The sequence below is a fragment of the Protopterus annectens genome, chromosome 10.part0 (assembly GCF_019279795.1).
Source record: "Protopterus annectens isolate FY-2018-M chromosome 10.part0, PAN1.0, whole genome shotgun sequence".
NCBI lineage: Eukaryota > Metazoa > Chordata > Ceratodontiformes > Protopteridae > Protopterus > Protopterus annectens.
In genome coordinates, this window is record NC_056744.1 from 1824695113 (window position 1) to 1824720030 (window position 24918).

The following is a 24918-nucleotide window of genomic DNA, read 5'->3' on the forward strand; positions in this document are numbered from 1 at the left end:
GAAAAATGTTTGAATGTTATTTACAAAATAGGGGCAGAAGAGAAGAGAAGCTGGGATTACTTAAGAAAATGAAAGTAGCTGTTAATGCTTTGCAAGATGCTAGTTCAGCATTATAGCAGTAGCCTTTCTGAAGTATGAATTAAAATCACAAGGTGAAAAAACAAGGGTGAAAATGTTTGCTAGTCTTTGGGTAAAAGGAATGCTCTAGAACACTGGTTGGAGTGTAGCCGTGTGGTGATGATACGTATAACAGATTGAGTATGTAGCTATAGTTGGATGATGTGTGTAGGCTGCTTTCGTAAAAAGCTAACTATGTCAACAAGTTATCTGATGCAATGCTTTAAAGTAGAGACTTCTGACTAAATGTATGGTTGTGTTAGTGTGAATATTGTAGGCTGTTTCAGTTTCAGTTTGAGGTCTTGAATCAGAAAAAGAGATGCAGAAGTTATAAAAGATAGTCTGGAGACTTAACAGGTTAAACAACAAAAGTTGGAAGACATATTTGAGAAATCAAATACCTACTAAGACTGAATTTTTTTTCTTAGTTGTGATGTAGAATTTACTGAGAATGTAACTGTTGAAACAAGGTTTACAAACCAAAGGTTATTGTTGGAGGCGATGCAGTGTAGCTGTGGAAAAGAGTTTTGTTTGAAATAAAGACATTAATATTGCTGGAAGAAAAACTTAGGCTGCCTTCTGAAAGGTTATGGAAGATCATATAAATAAAAATGTTTTTATGTTAACTGAGATCAGTGCTGTTCGAGTGTCTTTGAAGTTCCAGTTTGGGAATAGAACAGCTATCCGAAAAAGTTATAAAAAGTGAGAACAGGTAGCAAGAAACGGTACACTCCAAGGAATTTAATACTACATTACTGGAAGGAAGTGAAGACAGGATTAGAATGACCATAGGACTGTTTCAAATTAGGATACAAAGATTATATAGATGGCATAGGAGCCCGTCATTTGAATATGATGGATAGAAGGAACATAATTATCTTTTATTGTGTGAAAGAAATGAAATGGAGTTTATAAGAGAAAATGAGATACGTTTTGTAGAAATGTAAATAATAAAATGGGAAGAGAAGAGGCTGTAGGTGGAATATGTGAAAAAGGTTCCATTTAATTATTCATTTATACATTTGTTAAATTGGTAAGTACAGTGGTTCTTGAACTTTTCTGGCATGATCCAGGCTATAAGGCAAACAAACAAAAATAGGATTCTTAACAAAAAAGTTGCGATAATATTAAAAAAACTGATGTTGAACGTAAAAATCTTGTTCCATTTTCTGTTGATATTTGCAAAAGCATGAATACACTAAAAGTCCTACAGATAATAGGCAATACTTATAAAAAAATATTTATTAATTGTATAAAATGAAGTAAAGGTAAATCTGAAAGAAGAGACAAACTAAAGCAAAAATAAGGTAATAGTATGCCGATATGAAGAGATTAAGTTACAAAACTAGGAGATGAGTGTTGGGGGAAGACTTAAGAAAAGTCAGTAAACAGATGACAAATACAGGTTAGAGAGATGCCATTAGTACTAAGCCTTAGCATTCTAAACTAGGTGGTGATTTTAGAAAAAAGGGTCCACGAGCACACATATTACTGAGAGGAGAAAGATAATGCATATTTATGCATGAATGTTTTGCAAGAAATGCTACTTATGTGAAAAAAATGAGGAAATATTTAAGGTTTTTAATGGAAGAATTAAAAAAATGAAGCAGAGAAAATGAAAACTATTACATATGCTAGATACTGATAAAGTTGAAAGTGAATTTTATAAGAAAATATTATATATAGTGGATCATGTTTTGAATGAATGGTTATGCCAGGGGGGTTATAGATACAGAATGGTTAAGAGCTATACAATTCTGATTATAGATAGGTTGACGGACAAGTGCATAAGCCATTTTGAAGATGAGAGAACTGATAAGAAAATATATAATACAATGATTTCTGGTTGGTTAGGGAAATGGTAGAGCAAGCATAAAAAAGCTGGAAGGTTTTTAGTTAGTGTAGAGATAGAGAAGACATTTAACTTGATAGTCCAGAGTGTTTGTTAAAATGTTAAAAAATAGGAACAGACACACAGACGCGCACACATGCACTCACGCATGCACACGTGTGTGCTCACACACACACACACACACACACACACACACACACACACACACACACACACACACACACACACACACACACACACACACACACTTTAAAAGAGTTACTCTTTAAGTTTGCCCTGATTCCTAAAGAATTGTGTAAGTGACCTACTTTGGTTTAAGGTCTATTTATAAACAAGCTTACACTGTGAGCCAGATTTCAAAACACCTGCTCTTAGCCAGCTCAAAGTGTAACTAGTCACTTACACCAAGAGAAAGTCTTTTGGAATAAGTCCCAGTGTATACAGGGGTTATCCTGAAAATGTGCATGCGTTTTCTAGTATTAGACCTTTCTTGAATTGGGCTGTAAGGTAAGAAGAGGAATTGAGTTTTTACGTGCTGTGTGGATGCATGTACAGAGGTTGTAGGAGGAGGATGATGTCACCAGGTAGTGACATATACCGATGACACAATACCAGTGCTAAGACAAAAGGTGGATACAGATGTAATAAAATAAGCTTGTCTATGGGATTAAGCAAGAATAAGGGTTAGTGAAATGCCAAGGTCAAATAATCATCCAGAATGGTCAGGGGTTTGATGAAGAAATTATTTGAATGATTGTGGTTAATGAAAAAGTATTAGCACACTCTTGGACATGAGTGTGGTGGAAGAAACAAATGTTAGTGAGTGGAGGAGGGTATTATACGATGTATTTATTATTATTATTCATATTACCGTCATTACTATTCTCTGTGTAACGCTACCTGTGCAACTAGGGTGTATTTGGATCTGGAAAAATTGGTGAAAGAAGTTTTTGAACTGCTTTCTAGAGCTGTCTGGGGTCCAGCACTGACTTGATGAAAAGGGCTATATGTTTTGGAAGTAGAATAGAGAAGTCGGAAAAAATTCTGCAACACTGTTTTATGTTTAATTGAAATAAAAAAGTAGCTAGGGTAATGGAGCTAAGCAATTGTACAAGAAATATGTAAAAATAAAGATAAAAAATGCACAGTTCCAGCAGGCAGAAGTAAAAAAGTTAATATAAAACAGTAAGCACTTTCATGATTACAAATTGCTTCATCAGACAAAAAGTATTACAGCAACACACACTTCTGAATCAAAATCAGCCTATCAAAACACTCTGTCTCACAAATCCATTTAACATTTAAAGAGGCAGCACCCTAAAAACAAAACACTGCGCATTGTTTTCATCTTTATTTTCATTTTTTACGTTTCTTCGTGAATGGCTTATTTCAACAGGGTATTGTAAAAGGATAAAAACAAGATGGGAGCAATGTTTAAGGTGAAATAAAGGGACATTTAGGAAAAGTGGCTGGTATGGAAAACATGGAGGAGGAAGGTCTTTTCCATGGAGACGGTGATATATGAAAATGAGAGCTTTAATACCAAAATGATATGAAACGTTGAATTGTAAATATTTTGTGGGGGATTGTGGAGGATTTGGTGGGCAATATCAAAGCTACTGTTAACATACGGTTATCCAAAATTACTGAAAATAGAAAACTGAGTGATTTTTTGGCAGATAATTTATAAAAAACTCTTTAAAGTGTAAAATATAAGGTATATGAAGAGGTATTACAACTAAGAAAAGTGTAGAGCTGTTTAAGACTCATTGTGATACTGTTTCCTTAGAATGTGAAATGAAAAAGAATAAATCCAGATGATTTAGAAAATGTGTGGCCTGGAAAGGATTAACTTGTGTAAATGGAAACGACTGCCATGGGATATATGTAAAAGAAACATTTTGACTGGCGCTTGGGATGATGAACTTACTGGTATAATTTGGAAACAGTAGAAAGGAATTATTACTTAAGGAAATCAAACAGAAGAAATCTAAATATTTGAAATGTAATATTGAGGATTATATTATTCTGTGACTGAAGGGAGAAAATGAGTATGTCATATGCATATAAAAGAGGAGGCGATTTGCTTTACATAAATGTTATATGTCTATGGCTTTCTAGATGTCATAAATAGTATGATTTTGCTTAGTACTTTATAATAAAGTGCCATATTTTGTATAGTACTTTATAATAAAGTACCATATTTTGCATAGTACTTTATAATAAAGTACCATATTTTACATAGTACTTTATAATAAAGTACCATATTTTGCATAGTACTTTATAATAAAGTACCATATTTTGCATAGTACTTTATAATAAAGTACCATATTTTACATAGTACTTTATAATAAAGTACCATATTTTGCATAGTACTTTATAATAAAGTATCATATTTTGCATAGTACTTTATAATAAAGTACCATATTTTACATAGTACTTTATAATAAAGTACCATATTTTGCATAGTACTTTATAATAAAGTACCATATTTTGCATAGTACTTTATAATAAAGTACCATATTTTACATAGTACTTTATAATAAAGTACCATATTTTACATAGTACTTTATAATAAAGTATCATATTTTGCATAGTACTTTATAATAAAGTACCATATTTTGCATAGTACTTTATAATAAAGTACCATATTTTACATAGTACTTTATAATAAAGTACCATATTTTGCATAGTACTTTATAATAAAGTACCATATTTTGCATAGTACTTTATAATAAAGTACCATATTTTGCATAGTACTTTATAATAAAGTACCATATTTTACATAGTACTTTATAATAAAGTACCATATTTTGCATAGTACTTTATAATAAAGTATCATATTTTGCATAGTACTTTATAATAAAGTACCATATTTTGCATAGTACTTTATAATAAAGTACCATATTTTACATAGTACTTTATAATAAAGTACCATATTTTGCATAGTACTTTATAATAAAGTACCATATTTTACATAGTACTTTATAATAAAGTACCATATTTTGCATAGTACTTTATAATAAAGTACCATTACTCTTTTCAGTGTGGGGGGTTTTAATTTTACATCCACTTGAGCTGCCACCAACTTGCTAAGATAGGACCTCACTTTAATAGGATTACAGCACCCATGCTGTGTGGTACTAAAGTCAATATCAGGGAAAATAATCTAAAATGGTTTGGGAAAAGAACCCAATCCTTTCAGGATAGGACTGCTGCCAGCTAAACCACTGGTTCTTTTTAAAGTTTAACATTTTCCAGGGAACTTTCATAGCCATGACTGACCTTCCAGTCCTCAACTACTTTATTTAACCCATTTTGTACTCCAAAGAATCCTCCTTACTGTTTTATACGTACTTACATATACTTTTTAATAAACTACTCTAAAAGGACAGCAAAGTCAAACTCTGTGGCCTGACCTTAGTGAAAGCAATGAAACAATTCTCTTCTTCATTGTGAAAAAAAAAAAAACAAAAACAAACAAAAAAAACAAGAGAAATAGATGAAATTGTTCCTACCTGAGGAGAACTGCTGCATTCAAGGCTCCAACAGCAATGTCTGTCAGTCCATCCTCACTAACATCCATAATGCCATGGATCGACTGGCCAAAGTATTTCAGCCCCTGTGATAGCTGCACACCAGTGATTCGCTACTCACAGAAAATGATTTACACAAAGAAAGATAAAAAAGAAAAAGTGAGTAAATTGGCTGAATCAAGGAACTCACAGTGACTGTATGTCAGATATCTCCAAATACAACACTGATAACTGCACTGCTCTGTGATCAGCAATACACAATAACCAGTTACCAAAACTGAATGACTGAAGTCACACCCACAACATACAGCTAGCCCCTTGTCTGTCCATTAAAGATGATTGTTTAAAAACCAGGTCACTCAAAGTTAGAACAATCATCTAGCTTATCAAGAACTTATTTTTGGGGGGTGCAAGACTACATACACACCTCCCATGCAGGGAGCTTTACCCCTACAACTCCAAAATTAATATGATCATATCTAATATCACCAAACCGCAAACAAAGGTACAAACCCGGAATGGGAGCATTTCATCAGTGTGGTACCAATAAAGTACTGGGTCATTAGACAAGTGATACGGTCAATGTGGTACCAGTAAAGTCCCTGGCCATCAGACAAGTGATACGGTCAATGTGGTACCAGTAAAGTCCCTGGTCATCAGACAAGTGATACGGTCAGTGTGGTACCAGTAAAGTACCTGGTCATCAGACAAGTGATACGGTCAATGTGGTACCAGTAAAGTACCTGGTCATCAGACAAGTGATACGGTCAATGTGGTACAAGTAAAGTACCTGGTCATCAGATAAGTGATACAGTCAATGTGGTACCAGTAATGTACCTGGTCATCAGACAAGTGATACTGTCAATGTGGTACCAGTAAAGTACCTGGTCATCAGACAAGTGATACGGTCAATGTGGTACCAGTAAAGTACCTGGTCATCAGACAAGTGATACGGTCAATGTGGTACAAGTAAAGTACCTGGTCATCAGATAAGTGATACAGTCAATGTGGTACCAGTAATGTACCTGGTCATCAGACAAGTGATACTGTCAATGTGGTACCAGTAAAGTACCTGGTCATCAGACAAGTGATACGGTCAATGTGGTACCAGTAAAGTACCTGGTCATCAGACAAGTGATATGGTCAATGTGGTACCAGTAAAGTACCTGGTCATCAGACAAGTGATACCGGTCAATGTGGTACCAGTAAAGTCCCTGATCATCAGACAAGTGATACGGTCAATGTGGTACCAGTAAAGTACCTGGTCATCAGACAAGTGATATGGTCAATGTGGTACCAGTAAAGTCCCTGGTCATCAGACAAGTGATACGGTCAATGTGGTACAAGTAAAGTACCTGGTCATCAGACAAGTGATATGGTCAATGTGGTACCAATAAAGTACCTGGTCACCAGACAAGTGATACGGTCAATGTGGTACCAGTAAAGTACCTGGTCATCAGACAAGTGATACAGTCAATGTGGTACCAGTAAAGTACCTGGTCATCAGACAAGTGATACGATCAATGTGGTACAAGTAAAGTATCTGGTCATCAGACAAGTGATACGGTCAATGTGGTACAAGTAAAGTACCTAGTCATCAGACAAGTGATATGGTCAATGTGGTACCAGTAAAGTCCCTGGTCATCAGACAAGTGATACGGTCAATGTGGTACCAGTAAAGTACCTGGTCATCAGACAAGTGATATGGTCAATGTGGTACCAGTAAAGTACCTGGTCATCAGACATAAAGTACCTGGTCATCAGACAAGTGATATGGTCAATGTGGTACCAGTAAAGTACCTGGTCATCAGACAAGTGATACGGTCAATGTGGTACCAGTAAAGTCCCTGGTCATCAGACAAGTGATACGGTCAATATGGTACCAGTAAAGTACCTGGTAATCAGACAAGTGATACGGTCAATGTGATACCAGTAAAGTACCTGGTCATCAGACATGTGATACGGTCAGTGTGGTACCAGTAAAGTACCTGGTCATCAGACAAGTGATACGGTCAATGTGGTACCAGTAAAGTACCTGGTCATCAGACAAGTGATATGGTCAATGTGGTACCAGTAAAGTACCTGGTCATCAGACAAATGATAGGGTACCATAAAAAGAAGCTCTGATTTACTGGGATGCATCATTTCAGAATCTGGAACTGAGGTTTTGGAACTTTGAAACAGAGTAACAATGTCATGAAATAGAAGATTTATGAAGAGGCATTAAAAATAGGATAAGTGTAGAGCTGTTTAAGACTCGTTGTAACACTGTTTCCTTAGAAGGTTGAGGTTTTGGCACTTTAAAACAGAGTGATGATGTCCTGATTAGCATAGCAACTCTAGGTTTGGAAGGTAAACTGGTGAGAGATAAATGACTTGTGAATGACATGCTCTCGTATTCTGGGGAAAGTGCATGAACTCATACTGCACTACTGAACCCTAGTGGACACTATTGATACTACAAGTTGGAGCAGTGCCAAAATAGCTAATTTGCTGGCAAGACAGTTGATGGCCAGAAGTACTGCACACCTGAATGCATGTTTTTTCACTTTGTATTCATGATACTGCATAAATACCAACTGAGAACTGTAGGAATGCTCCCTCCTATGGCCATCTACATGTGTTAATACAGACCCCTACAAGTTAAGTGGTGAAAGGGACAAATGACAACGTAATAATACAGTGGGGACATGAGTCTCAAAAACTGGCATGCCAGGGAAGGGAAATATACAGATCTAGGCAGGGCTCAGTGGCACAGGCTGCTTACAGCCCACAGTTGTTGGGTTCAGTCCATATTCCTCCTTATTGTGTGTGAAGAGTCTATTTGTTCTCCTTTGGTCTGCATTAGTTTTCTCTAAGAATTCTCACTTTCCAAAAATGGCTACTCTCAAGTATCGCTACATGTGTATACTTCATTTACCCTTGTCTGTTTGCCCCAGAATGCTGCTGAAAACAATCTATGAAAGCATACTTTTCTTACATTTTTAACTGACAAATAAATAAATATGAAGTTAAGGGGAAATGTCAGCATCAAGACAGGCATGAATATCTGTACTACCAGACATTACTGAAGGGTTCTTAGAACTCTAGGCACATGGGGACAAGGACAGGCAGAACCTTCTACATGCCACCCTCTGGGAACATGGATGCCATAAGCAGGATGAGGGTAACTGACAAATGTACAACCTGTATAGAATATGCCAATTGCACGTCCGATCATTCATCTCTGCCTCTTAACTACTGACGTCAGAGGGGCACAGAACAGTCAGACAAACTCCGTACATGTTACTGGTGTAGTTTTCTTGGCCTGTGAGTATCTGAGTGGGCAGCTGACTACAAGAGCAGTACTGAAGTCTGTAGCTGTGTAAACATTATTGCACACTTTTAACATTCAATTTTATGTTGTTTTTTAATTATTTGCTATGTAGTTTATATAGCATTTTCAAATTTTTATAATTCCTTATATTTGTGTATATTTGATAATAACATGATTTTTGTAATATATTGCCACTTTAAGTTTTTAATTAATTCAATTTATGTAACTGAATCATGTGACAGAGTTTAGTATTTAATCATTGAGGTGATGTGTTTAACTCTGATGAAGTCCTTGATTCACTCTGGTGAGGACGAAAGCATGTTTTAAAAACTGAGGACACTTTATCTCATGCTTAACTCATTGGTATCCTTCAGCGATTTTTTTACAATTGTGTCACATTTGTACATTGCTATATTTGTGAATCAGCTTGTTTTGCCTGACTATTAGAAGTTGATGTGTTGTGAACATCACCTGGTTGTTTGGACTTGGTCTGTATTTTGACCCTTGGATTCCCTGCAAAGTGGTTTTTCAACACCATTAGGTGCACATTATTTAGGTTTTGGTTTTGTTGAGCACTTTGCTCTCTTCTTTTAGTTTATATTTATAAATAACGAGGCACCAATTATGCTTTCATCTTATACTAAACTATTCTGTGCATTAACTTTCTCATACTGTTTTTTAAAACAGTCCACAATTTTTTTCCACATCTTTATATTTTCTGTTACTGTCAGGGATACATACATGCAGATATATATATATATATATATATATATATATATATATATATATTATATATATATATATATATATATATATATATATATATGTGTGTGTGTGTGTGTGTGTGTGTGTGTATATATCTAATATATTTATACTATTGACATGATTAAGTCCTTGCTATCATTTTGGACCTGACAACTAATGTACACCTTTACGAGTTGGGAGACTTGTATATATGTACTGTCTTGTCAAATGACCCATGTTATAACTCAGGTCATGACTGAAAATGGTCCTTGGATCAAATCAGCTGCCCATTTACTACGTTAAACAAATAAATATTGCATAGCATCCAGATGTATGGAATAATGGCTAATTATTAATTTGTGTGTCGTCCAAGATAACATAATTAAGGGTTATGACTTGTCCTACTGGGTGTTCAGAGAGTAAGTGAAGCATAGAAAGTACCCACGTACTTCATTTTGGCAAAGCTATTTTTTGTGAGAATCTTTAATTCTACTAGATTCTGTGCTGTTGCAAGCCAAACATTTCTAGATGAAGTTGAAAGGCACACTTTGTTTTCCATTCGGAATGTGTACATACAGCAGACATCTCGACTGTCGCACTGATTTTTTCTCATATTTTCCCCTGCCATGTCATTTTTCTGATTTTTCTGGTAGATCACTGAGGATTACATGAGTCAATAGTTCCAGTTATTAGACTTTCATGTTTATTATTGTTCAAAAATGCAAATCAATGCAAAATCTGTTGTTTGATTAACTTTTTCTGAATGAATTAAAGTAATATTTAAAATTTGTTCCCAAATTTAGACCTTAGCTTCCCGTTATTTTTGGCTTCCTGCAGAATTCTTGAACAAGGAAGCTGAGATGTATGACATAGCGTCACAGTAAAACAGACATTCTAGGGGCTCTTAGTACAATAAAATCATAGCAGTGATTCCTTCTGTTATAGAAGCATTGAAACAAGAGGGAAGGCCAAATAATATTCTGCCTGACGTGGGGTCCACAGTAAACATTTCATTCTTTCATATTCATTTCTTGATATAGAGGAATGATGGACATGTCAGCAAAAATTGAAAGGAAGCAGTCAAAGATAAAAATGTGACATTTAAGCCCTGTTTAACAACTGTTTGCTGAATTCAATTACTGTGGGAAAGACTTTCTTCTAAAACGTTCTCTTGCTGTATGTTTTTGTCTATAGACACATTTAAGCACACAAATACATTTCAAAGCACTGTATGAATTGATCAGTCATGCAGATAAATGTAACGCTTCTGACATTCGAATTTCATCTCATAGATATGTTCACTGTGAGCAAATTGTCAAATGTGCAGCTGAAAACGACAGAAAAAGAGCTGTGAGTATGCAAAACTGAGACCAAGAAGGAGCAGGTGGCCAACTGGAAACAATCTCTCCTTAGCCTGCACAAGCAAATAAGAGCACTAGTGAAATCCTCCAAAGCTAACTACAAATCCAAATTGGCCACCTCTACTAGAGACAATCATAAGGCCTTCTTCACATATGTCCGCAGCCTCAAAGGAAGCACCCAGATCTGTTCAGAACTGGTGGTCAAGGACACCACATACGCAAATACTGTACATACAGCCAACCTACTGGCTGGCACATTCAGTGAAAACTTCACTCCTCTGTCCCCCCCATCAGTAAGTCAAGAGATCCCAGTACCTGCCCCCCTCCCCTTATCTCTAGGGAACAGGTCATAACTGCCCTCTCAAAGGCAAAAAAATACACCCTCCATGGGAACCGATAACATTCCAGACTGCATCCTATATGACCTCAGACATGAACTTGCAGCACCATTAGTCACCCTATTCAACCAAAGCCTGAGTACCAGCTTTGTCCCAGCCATGTGGAGGACAGCCACTTTCATCCCTTTACACAAAGGTGGAGAGTCCACCGATCCAGGAAATTATAGACCCATAAGCCTAACTAGCCTGATCTGCATGGCCATGGAATGGATTATCATGGACCGCAATAACAGGGACATTGGCAACCTCCAAACACTTAGCCCCACACATTTTGGCTTTGTCAAGAGGAGGTCATGTCTGTTACATCTGGTTGATTTCTTTGAGACAGCCACCAATGCCATGGTCAAGGGGAAGACACTGCTCACCACCTACCTTCACCTGGCCAGAGCTTTGACACTATTGGATGGCGCAGTGGTGCAGTGGTAGCTTTGTTGCCTCACAGCAAGAGGTTCTCCAGTTTGATTCTCGGCTGGGGTGCCTTCTGTGCAGAGTCTGCATGTCCTCCCTGTGTTCATGTGGGTTTCCTCCGGGTACTCCAATTTCCTTCCATGTTACAAAAACCTGCATCTGGAGCATTTCTCCCTGGTCCTCTTTTGAAAAATGGCTTTGTTCCAAGTCAGACTTTTCCGGTAAATAAATGTTAAATAAAAAAAAAATCAATAAAAATAAAAAATATTCCCCCTCGGGCATAATTGATAAACTCTCTCAACTAGGCATCAATCCATACATTATCAGATCAGTAGCAAACTGGCTCACTGATAATACCCACCTAATCAAAATAGGGGAAGCCACTTCAAGCAGTAGACCCGTAACAAGTGGCATACCCCAGGGATTGGTCTTGGGGCCTGTGTTATTCAGGATACACTTCTCTGAGGTGCAGTCCAAAACCAGTGGACAATGGCTGACCAAGTTTGCAGATGACTGCAAGCTGGGCTTGGTCATCAATTCCCCATGTGATGTGGATGTCCTCCAAGAGGGTCTCACTCAAACAAATGCCTATTGCTAGAAACATGGCCTCAAGCTGAATGCCAAAAAATGCATCATCATCCCCTTTGGAGAAAGTGACGTCCCCACATATTATCACATTAATAACACAATCCTAAGCACGCAATCAGTCGTGAGGGATTTGGGCACCCAGGTTGATAGCAACCTGACTTTTGACCAACATGTTGCTTCCATTGTACGGAAAGCTTTCTACATGGCCCACCTCATAAGTAAGGGTATCTCATCCAGGGACAAGGAGGTCATAACATCCCTGTATTCTTCCCTTATAAGGCCAATTATTGAGTACAACACCCCCTTTGGCATGTACCTCGCAAAGTACATGCAGCAGCTTGAGAGACCACAGAAGTTCCTCACCAGAAAAATCCAGGGACTCTAACATCTACCCTATACAGATAGCTGTCCCTTTACTCAGTTTCATACAGACTCCTCAGAGATGACCTGTCTGGCATACAAAGCAATTTCAGACCCCACCTTGATGGGACTGCTGCATATCTGCAAGTCAAGCTCTATTCGAGTAATCTGCATGCGCGACCTCAGCCTGGTCTGTGACATCAATAGGACTTGCTGGCTGGACAGATTTGTGTCCCAGAGACTCCCCCTTTTGTGGAATAGACTCCCTCTCCATGTCAAGCAGAGTACCTCATCATCTCTTTTTAAGAGCAACCTGGATAACTGGATGGAAAACGGAAAATACACTCCTGGGATTCCACCTGTGTCCCTGCTGGGTGGTGACTTGTCTAAACATTGGCTAAACTCTTGACTAGACTTATAAGGGCTCAGGTCCAATAGCCTAGTAACTTCCTATGATCCTATGATTAACTGAAGTAGTACACTGATCCCCAAAGGACCCGTTCAAACCACAGGCTGGGTAAGAGATTCTTAATGTATACACGGCATTAGACATATACAGTAAAATGCAGATAGGTGCTAGAAACCAAAACATGATCGAACATTCTGAATATGTAGAGTGGTAACTTGGATTATACGTTATGCTTTTCAGATGAAAAATTATGCCAGTCTTGTAACTTAGAATGACAACAATTCTGTGTGTATTCAAAATGCACTACAGATGGCTACTAGAGATGTACAGATGCCAGGTATAATGCAATGAGAAAGGGTTAGAGCTGTGTATAAGATCTGAGCTGAAAGTCAGATGTTTGGGCAGTGCTAAGGTAAAATAAATACAAGGAGAGTTAAATGTCATGTTTAAGGTACAAACCTTAAGCAGGAGGCTGTACATTTAGAATTCTACAGCTAATTTACAACTGTGACTAAAGAAAAAAATGTGTCTGTAATCAATACTTCATTACAAGTGCAGAGGAATAACGTGGAACACTGTGGGAAAGACGCAGAATCATTGATACTCTGGAGAGCTATGCTGATTTATTTGAAGAGCTAAGATTCTTAAAGAAAGCATATATCATAACAAGCTGCTGACAGAAGTCAAGCGACCAAGTCTTGCTCCATACAGAGTATCTTTCAATGAGTAATAATTTAAGCATATGCATCCACTGGGTACAATAATTACATTAAAGCATATGTAGCCACTGGGTACAATAATTACATTAAAGCAATGCATCCAGTGGGTATAATAATTACATTAAAGGATATGTAGCCACTGCGTACAATAATTAGATTAAAGCATATGCATCCACTGGGTACAAAAATTACATTAAAACATATGTAGCCACTGGGTACAATAATTACATTAAAGCATATGTATTCACTGGGTATAATAATTACATTAAAGCATATGTAGCCACTGCGTACAATAATTAGATTAAAGGATATGCATCCACTGAGTACAATAATTAGATTAATGGATATGCATCCACTGAGTAGAATAATTACGTTAAAACATATGTAGCCACTGAGTACAATAATTAGATTAATGCATATACAACCATTGGGTATAATAATTAGATTAAAACATACACAGCCACTGGGTATAATAATTAGATTAAAGCATATGCATCCACTGGGTATAATAATTAGATTAAAGCATATGCATCCACTTGGTATAATAATTAGATTAAAGCTAATGCTCCCAGAGCAGAATATTTTTCTTACCTTTATTTCATTGAATTACACTTCTTAAAGCTTATAGTTGTGCTTTACAGCTAATCTACTACATTTTGCACTGTTATAAAGCTTTTCTTACTGTTTCACTGCATTTTGTACTGTTTTTGTACTGTTGTAACTGTACTTTCATTGCTAGACAGTGTTTCATTACTGTAATTTTATTTTTATTGAATTACTTAACTGTAAACTGCTGTTTCATACTGAGAGGTGCATTTTCTGTTTGTGTGTGCTCTGTCTGTGCTTTTCTGTACATTTTTGTGAGGTTTCTGTGTTCTAGTCAGGTAGCATAATCTGGATAGAGGCCTGCTGTTATCCAGGCCTGGTTGTTTTGTTTGTTGAGTTTCCTGTGTTTCTGGAAGCCATCGTCTACTGGTAGTGTCTTGTCTTCGCTGTTAGTGAGAGTAACAGGGTTGCTTGACCTTGTCTAGCATGAGTGATTGGTTGAAAGAGCAGGGGCTAGCAGGATTGGGTAGTAATTCAAACTTCTAGATTCTTCCATCTTTTCTGATATTTACACTCTGTGTTTGCAGGGGGCTGTGCTTGTTTTTACCAGGCTGAGGAGTGGTGATTCATCACTGTGACAAAGCAGAAATTCCCTGTGGCTCCAAGAGCAGAATACGTTTTTTTTTTCTTACATTTATTTCATTGAATTGCACTTCTTAATGCTTATAATTGTGCTATACAGCTAATCTACTACATTTTGCACTGTTATAAAGCTTTTCCTACTGTTTCACTGCATTTCTGTATTGTTTTGTATTGTTGTAACTGTATTTTCGTTGCTAGATAGTGTTTCATTATTGTAATTGCATTTGTATTGAATTACTTATCTGTAAACTGCTTTTTCATACTGACAGTTGTATTTTCTGTTTGTGAGTGTTCTATCTGTGCTTTTCTGTGCATTTTTGTGAGATTTCTGTGTCCTAGTCAGCTAGCATAGTCTGGATAGAGGCCTGCTGTTATCCAGGCCTGGTTGTTTTGCTTGTTGAGTTTCCTGTGTTTCTGACAGCCATCTTCTGCTGGAAGTGTCTTGTCTTCTCTGTTAGTGAGAATAACAGGGTTGCCTGACCATCTCTAGCACGAGTGATTGGTTGAAAGAGCAGGGGCTGCAGGATTGGGTAGTAATTTGAGCTTCTAGATTCTTCCATCTTTTCTGTTTTTTATACCCTGTGTTTGCAGGGTGTTGCACTTGATTACTCATTGCACACTGCCACTGTGCTGTTTTAAGCCATTCAGAGACATCTCAGTTGCATTTTTGCCCTTACCAGCACTCCTGTGTAACTGACGCCCTCCTTTGCAACTACTGTGATTTTATCCAGCCCTACTCACACCTGTAGGTACTCTGTTCTGATAGTACCCACACTACCATCCTTTACCTCTCTTCCACAAATTCTGAAAAACATGGACAGACACTTTCCTGTGGTTTCTCCTGCGAGTCTTGTTGATATGGGCATCCTGAGACAGTGTAATAACTGCCTCATGTACACGGACAACCCTCTTCTTCTACCACCTTGGAACACAATATGTGAGAGATGCAGTTACATTAAGAACCTAGAATCCTTGCTGTCTCCAGCACAAGCCAGTACATCTGGCACTGAGAAGGTTGTCTGCAACAAACACCACAAGCACCACACTTCTTACACCACCCACACCTGTACAGTACATTCCTACATATGTGGAGGTTCTCAACAAAAACATACATAAAAGAGACTTCCAAGACAAAAGCACACACACACACACATCACAACCCACTGCACCAAACACCTCACATAGTACACATGCCTGGATCTCACAGCATATAAGGCCCAGCCACAAACCTAACATACTAGATATAGGAGACTTTATCATGAGACACACAGATGTGCCCCTCATCAGGCTAGACAAGGGAAAAGTCACAGTAAGTTGCTTGTCAGTTGCCAGAATCCGCCATATCACTCAAGCACTCAAGTCTCTCAACAAAGAGGTACTGTTATGACTCTGTCATAGTCCATGCTGGTGTGAATGACTTGAGATGTACCTCTCTGGACTATATGAAGAGAGACATGATTGTGCTCACTGAATGTGTCCCAGGCAGGTATGTCCCTAGCCTTATGCAGCATCCTACCATCACCCAAAGAGAAAATGATTGACTTTAACAATTGGCTTAGTTTCTGGTGTCATTCCAAGGGGATTGAGTATCTGTCAGCCTGGGAGGACATGATTGACAGACCCAATGCTTTGCCAGAGAAGGCCTTCATCTGTCTCCTCTGGGCTTTAAGCTTCTGGCAAAGGCTCTTGCCTCCTTGTACTGCCTTTTTTAGGCAAAGTCATGAGGACAAAATTACTAACGTGAAAAATTCTTCTAAACGAAATTTAAAGGTCATGCTGCTAAATGCTAGGAGTCTTAACACAAAACTGCACTCATTGCAAGCATTCTTCATACTGGAAGATGCTGACATTTGTGCAGTCACTGAAACCTGGTTCAAAGCTTCGGAGAGCATCCCAGCCTTACCAGGTTACTTGTCCTACCATACTTTCAAACTCCAAACTGAGGGATACAAAGCCAAAGGAGGTGGAGTTTCAATATTTATGAAAGACATACACACCTCCAGGCTGGTCAAACAGTATGATGCACAAGACGCACTCCAGGTGCAGTTAACTACTGGCAAAATACCTATTTAAATCATAGTTAGCTACAGACCCCCAACCATGACTCAGGAGGCCCACTCCACCTATCTGGACTTACTTGAATCCATCAAGATTCAACCCACTACCCTGATCTTGCGTGACTTTAACTACCCTTCCATAGAGTGGAAGACCTATTCTAGCTTAAACGCAAATGCCCAGAGATTCCTTGACTTTGTCAATGCCAATGCATTGGATCAGCTGGTCAACACTCCCACAAGAGAAAAAATATCCTAGACCTGGTACTAAACAACATGTGCAGCCACTGTAGCACCCCTACAGTGTCATTCTCCATGGTAAGATCTGACCATAAAGCAATCACTTTCAAAGTCACCATTTGCCCTGACCCCCCTCTTGCCAGGGTCAAACAAAAAAAAAACATTTCCAAAGCTGACTACAACCTCCTGAGAGCAGGTATAATCAGCTTCACAGCCACCATCCTTTCAGTTGAATCAAGCACTAATGTCCACACCTACACCAAAAAACTATATGAGAACCTACATAGGTGCATTGACTCAGCAATACCTGACAGGACCAAATCATCTTCCTCAAGGAAGAGTAAACCTGTCTGGTGGACAGCAGCAATAAACAGACTTTATAATAAAATGAAAACATTGCTGTCCAGGACCATGAAGGAGCAGGTGCCACATTGGAAGCAATCTCTCCTTTGTCTGAACAAGCAAATAAGGTCACTGGTGAAATCCTCTAAGGCTAACTGTGAGTCCAAATTGGCCACATCCACTAAGGACAATCACAAGGCCTTCTTTGCATACATCTGCAGTCTCAAAGGTAACTCACAAATCTGCTCTGAAATGGTGGTCAAGAATAAAACATACACAAATGCCATAGATATTGCCAACCTTTTGGCAGACAGGTTCAATGAAAACTTCAACCCCCTGTCCCCCATCAGTAAACCAGGACATCCCCAGCACCTGCTTCCCCATCACCAGGGAGTAGGTTATTAATGCCCTCTCAAAGGCAAAAAATACAGCTTCAATGGGACCCAACAACAACCCTGGCTGTGTCCAACATGAACTCAGGCAAGAGCTCTCAGCACCACTAGGCACCCCATTCAACCAAAGCCTGTGCACCAGCTTCGTTCCAGCAGAATGGAGGACAGCCACTATCATCCCTCTGCACAAAGGTGGAGCATCCCCTGACCCAGGCAATTATAGGCCCATCAGCCTAGCTAGCCTGGCCATGGAATGCATTGTTGTGGACTTTATAAACAAGGACATTGGCAACCTCCAAACACTTGATCCCACACAGTTTGGTTTTGTCAAAGGGAGATCATGCCTGTTAAACTTGGTCACCTTCTTCCAAACAGTCACCAAAGCCATGGATGAGGGCAAGACAGTGCACACCGCCTACCTTGACCTAGCCAAAGCCTTCTACACTATTCCCCACTTGGGCACAATAGATAAACTGTCCCAGCTAGGCATCAGCCCATATTACCAGATGGGTAGCTAAATGGCTCACTGATAGAACCCACTCAGTCAAAATAGGGGAAGCTGCCTTAGTAGTAGATCCATAACAAGCGGCGTACCCCAAGGATCTGTCTTGGGGCCTCTAGTGTTTGGGATATAGTTTTCTGAAGTGCAAGCCAAAACCAGTGGCCTATGGCTCACCACGTTTGCAGATGACTGCAAGCTGGGCACTGTCATAAATTCCTCTAGTGGTATTGCATTCAGGAAGAAAGAGGTCATTGTCTCTCTCTACTCTTCCCTCATTAGGCCAGTCATTGAGTATAATGCCCAATTTGGCAGGTACCTCACTAGACACATGCAACAGCTGGAAAGGCCACAAAAGTACCTCACGAAGAGGATCCTGGGCTTCCGGATATTGGCTAAGGCTCTTGCCACCCCCATAGTGCCTTTTTTAGGCAAGGCTCAAAAGACAAACCCACCTCCTTAGAAAACAAAAATGGAAAAAAAACTAAGGGTAATGCTGCTCAACGCCAGAAGTCTAAATTTCAAGATGCAGGCACTCGATGCAATCCTCAACATGGAGAACATTGACGTCTGTGCAGTAACTGAAACCTGGTTCAAGGCTCCTGAGAGCACCCCAGTGCTACCAGGCTATACCTCGTATCATGCTTTTTGGCCCCAAAACCCGGGCCGAACCACAAAGGGAGGGGGAGTGTCCATATTCATCAAGGACACCGACACCTCCAGGTTAGTAGCAACACTTGAAGCATCAGAGACCATACAGGTGCAACTAACCATAGGCAAAACTGCTATACAACTGGTAGCATGTTACAGACCACCCTCCCAATCTCAGGAACCCCACTCAGCCTTCCTGAAGACATTGGAGGATATGAATGTATCACCAAATACCATCATACTGGGAGACTTCAACTACCCAAACATAGATTGGGTACATTATTCTAGCCCTAACACCCTAGCCCAAAGGTTCCTGGAATTCATAAATTCAAATGCACTGGAACAACTAGTCACCTCTCCCACTAGGGGGGATAATATACTAGACCTGATCATCACAAACATGGGGACAAAATGCTCCACACCGGAGGTATACCACTCACTAGTGAGATCTGACCACAAACTAATCACCCTGGATATACATATCCCACCTCCACCCCCAGCACAAAAGACCACAGTGAAAAACTTCTCAAAAGCAGACTTCACTCTTCTTAAGACTGAGATGGTATCCTTTAAGCCCACTGGGCCAGTGGATACCACATCCCACAATGCTGAATCCTTCACAAATGCTTTCTATGGACATCTCCAAGAATGCATGGATCATGCAATCCCAAACAAATCCAAGTCCCTCTCCACCAAAGGCAAGCGTCCTGTCTGGTGGACCTCAGCCATTAACAAATTGTATAACAAAAGAAGGAAGCTAATGCACGTCAGAGCAAAATCCCATTAAGGGTCTCCAACATATGTCTTATTCTGCCAGACTAAAGAAACTTCAGCTCTATTCAGTAGCATACCGCCTGCTCAGAGGTGATCTCTGCCTGACGTACAAGGCCATGTCCAATCAGGATCTGATGGACATGCTCCACCTCAAAAAATCCAAATCCATCTGGACCATGAGAGCTAAAGACTTAAACCTCGGCACAAGTATGAATAGGACATGCTGGAGGGATAGATTCATAACCCAGAGGCTTCCCATGCTTTGGAACAAGATCCCAGTTCATGTTAGGCAGAGCCACTCACTGACTATCTTCAAGAGAAATCTTGATGAGTGGATGGGAGATCGTAAGTTTACCCCAGGGGTCACATCTGTGTCACTGCTAGACAGGGGCACAGTAAACTAATTCTATTATATAAGGGGACCTTCATTGTGTCACTACTAGACAGAGGCACAGTATTCTAAATTTATTCTGTACATTTTTGTACCATTTCATGGGGTGGCAAAAGCCACATCACTATGGCTAGGCTTACAAATGCCCCAGGGCAGATAGCCTAGTACTAAACTATGAAACTATGAAACTATAAACACATGCCCTACATGGACAGACTCAAAAAACTCCAGCTATTCTGTGTCTCATATCGTCTACTAAGAGGCAATCTCTGCTTGACTTACAAAGCCATGTCTGACCCAGCTCTGTTAGAAATGCTACATCTAAAGAAATCCCAATCCCTTCACACCACATGCTCCAAAGACCTCAACCTCATTACCACAATCAACAGAACATGCTGGAGGGACAGGTTCATAACCCAGAGACTGCCCATGCTATGGAATAGACTTCCCATACATGTCATGCAGAGCACCTCACTGGCTCTCTTCAAGAGAAATCTTGATGAGTGGATGGGAAATAGAAAGTTCACCCCGGGGATCACTCCAGTGGCTCTACTTGACAGGCACTGGGAACTAACGTCAGGTGGCATGATGCCAGGGCACTTCTATGGGTTAGGCTTGTAAAGGCTCCAGGGCCATTAGCCTAGGGCACACCTATGACCCTATGACCCTATGAACATCCACCAAGAGGGCCTTAACCAAACTAATGACTGGTGCCAGAAGCATGGCCTCAAATTGACTGTCAAGAAATGCATCATTATCCCATTTAGGGAAAATGGTGTCCCCACTAATTATCATATTAATAAAAATGTACTAAGCATGCAATCAGTCATGAGGGACTTGGGCACCCAGGTTGATAGCAACCTGACTTTTGACCACCATGTTGTCTCCGTTGTACAAAGGGCTTTCTACATGGCTTACCTCATAAGTAAGGGTATATCATGCAGGAACAAGGAGGTCATAACATCCCTGTACTCATCCCTTATCAGACCCATTAAAGAATACAGTGCCCCCCTTCGGCATGTACCTTGCCAAGCACATGCAGCAGTTGGAGAGACCACAGAGGTTCATGACCAGGAAAACCCAGGGTCTCAAACCCCTGTCCTATACAGATGGGCTAAAGCCCTGTCCCTCTACTTAGTCTCATACAGACTGGTCAGCGGTGACCCGTGTCTGGCATACAAGGCTGACTCAGACTCAACCTTGATGGAGTTAATGCATATTTGTAAGTCAAACTCCATTCGCGCAACCCACACACAAGGTCTCAAGCTGGTCTGTGACATTAATAGCACTTGTTGGCGGGATAGATTTGTGTTCTAATGACTCCCCCATCTGTGGAATAGACTTCCTCTCCATGTCAAGCAGAGTACCTCACTAGCACTCTTTAAGAGGAACCTGGATGACTGGATAGGAAACAGAAAATATACCCCTGGGATTCCACCTGTGTTTGTACTGGCACAGAGAAAACAGGTGCTGACTTTGTGGGAACATGGGTGAAATTCTTGAGTAGGCTTATAATGGCCTCTGGGCCAATAGCCTAGTGTCGTCCTATGAACATACAGAAACTACATGTAATAATTAGATTAAAGGGGTCTATATTATGAAAGCGAAAAACCCTATGAGCGAATACCAAAATATCGACCCTTATACCGCAAAACACGAAAATCCCGAATGCACTAAACAGCGAAAAAAAAAATCGAACTGTCATAGTCGGCCAACCCCACCACTACCTATATACTACCTATCCAAATAAAATAAATAAACCACATTCATACACTAACCAAACCCTACTTCTAACCTAAAGTAAAGCACAAAACCCTACTTCTAACCTTACACTAAACTCCACATACACAACTAACTATGCACTTTCCTTAACCCCTCCCTAACCCTAAGGTCCATAACTACTGCACATATCCCCTACAGAAATACACCCAAACAAAACAAATAATCCACATACATACATTTAACAAAACCCTACCTCCAACACTACTAAACCCCACATACAAAACTATCTATGCACTATCCTTAACTCCTCCCTAACCCTAAGGTCCGTAACTACCACACATTTCCCCTACGAAAATATACACAAACAAAATAAATAACCTACATACATACATTTAACAAAATCCTACCTCTAACCCTACACTGAATCTCACATACATTACTTATCTAAGTACTGACCTTAACCCGCACCCTATCCTAAACTCCGTAACTATCCAACACTTACCTTATGCAGCTAATCCACAGACGGGCCAACCATGGAAATTTGACATTTCCATTTTTGCGGTTTTTGACTTTCGCTCTAAGTCCACTTCACGCTATACGGTTCAACGTTTATGTATTTGAGCAAACGTCTTTTCGCTCTCATAATATAGACCCAGATTAAAGCATATGCAGCTACTGGGTACAATAATTAGATTAAAGCATATGCAGCCGCTGGATATAATAATTAGATTAAACTATATGTAGTCACTGGGTATAATAATTAGATTAAAGCATATGTAACCACTAGGTACAATAATTAAACTAGCATAGCCTACAGGATGGGTCAGTATTATGGTGATCATGGTTAAATATAAAAAAGTCAGAATTTCTATTGCTCCACAAGTTCGCAGTAAAAGCTCAAGATGGAGCACCACCGTTTGCAAACGATTGAAGAAGCAGCTGCTACTGTGCCGAATGTCAGGATCTTTGATGTGTACCATGAATTCTGGAAAAATATACTTATTTATTTACTGGCATTTGTTTACTGGGATAGTCTGGCTTGGCCTAAAAAGACCTTCTTTCAGCAGAGGCCTGAGGAGAAATGCTCCAGTAGAAAACTAGCATTTACAAGAGTTATAAAACAATACAATGTCACAAAAGATGACTGTACAAAGTGTAAATGAAAGAAAACATTATATGGTGCTGTACGAAATGATTTTAAAACACCAATGCAATATGATGTCATTTTGTAGTAATATCATAACACTGAAATGCTAGAGCTGTAATTATACTAAGTTAAAAGAAAACAATATGAGGAAAATAAAAAATGAAGCTTATAATAGAAACCGAAATTAACTGAATGATGCAAGCTCTAAGCTAGGTATGTTCAGTACATCTGTGGGTAGATGCATGCTTTTAAAACTACCTTTTGGGGTTTTAAAAGCACCAGAGTTATTCCTGTATGCCATAGCAAACATGCTTGAGGGACTGGAAGGTGTTGCCAACATCACTAATGCCATTTGTCTGGGGTGCTACAAGGTAAGGACGGGACAACTAACTAATCAAGATGTTGGATACACTTAGGTTGCAAGGTTTGAAACTCAGTAAAGCTGTTATACAAATGTCACATCTTTGAACTATATGTGTCACCTACAGACAGAAAAAGACCTAAAACAAGATAACGAGAAAGTGCACCCCACGGTGAACATGCACACTCCTACTTATAAACCTACTCTTATGCAATGCTTGTAAATGGTACAATATCCATAAGAGTTCATGTCACACTTACAAGTTACTAGAGCATGATGCAGTACGGTATAAGTCAGACGGTCAGCAAAAGAGCTTTGTATTACAGTAGGGGCTTAAAATCACTACACCGATGATGAGGTTTTATGATGCAAATCCACTGAGTGCATTACACCCTGATGCAAACCTAAAATAGCTAAGAAGTGTCCTGCTATAGAAAACAAAACGTCATCTTCTCTAGATGTTGTTAGAGACTGGTAAAGAAAGCAGTCAGGTTTTAGGAATCCACACTATCCATAAACAGGGTTCACTAGAACAGTTCTGTTATTATGTGACCGTCCTACAATTCCTGGACATAGAGTATGTCATTATGTAACTGCAATGAGCAATCATAAATGCTTATTGTAAATGGAGGGCATTTTTTTTCTTTTAATGAAAGGGGATGTCACATATTAAGTATGGGATTTACTGCACATGTAGTCTGGGCTGTGAGTCATGTGATATGGTTGGGTCTTCACTTTGAAGTAAAGGCTTGAAGTGTCAGTATCCCTAAGTGTGTGCTTGTATATTCACTACCACCAATGAATGGTTAACTAACAAGCTTCTTCTACCACAGACCTGACAAAGATTTACTAGTTACAAAGACTGGAAGCAGGAATATTTACAAGTTGCCAAGATTACAAACTATGAGCAAAATTACTAACAACATAGATTGGAATCAGGAAGTAATTACTAAATATATTAGGAAGTAACTACGGACTGCACTAATTGGAGTCAGTCCATATACAAACAACTACTTACTAATGGCACTGATTGGTGTTAGTAATTACTAACAATATCAACAGCTATTTACTAAATGCACTGACTGGTGTTAGTAATTACTAACTATACCAACGACTACTTAGTAAAGGTACTGACTGGTGTTAGATATTACTAACAATACCAACAACTATTTACTAAAGGCACTGACTGGTGTTAGTAATTACTAACTATACCAACGACTACTTAATAAAGGCACTGGCTGGTGTTAGTAATTACTAACTATACCAACAACTACTTACAAAAGGCAGTGACTGGAGTTAGTAATTACTAACTATACCAACAACTATTTACTAAAGGCACTGACTGGAGT

General features: G+C 39.1%; 1 protein-coding gene across 1 annotated transcript in view; it reads right to left on the reverse strand.

Moving 5' to 3' along the window:
* ITGAL (integrin subunit alpha L) overlaps nucleotides 1-24918 on the reverse strand; it is a 1030513-nt gene that overhangs the window by 408315 nt on the left and 597280 nt on the right. The window contains exon 15 of the mRNA XM_044086682.1: nucleotides 5488-5618. Coding sequence (XP_043942617.1) covers nucleotides 5488-5618 — 131 coding nt within the window. The remainder of the gene's footprint in view (nucleotides 1-5487; nucleotides 5619-24918) is intronic.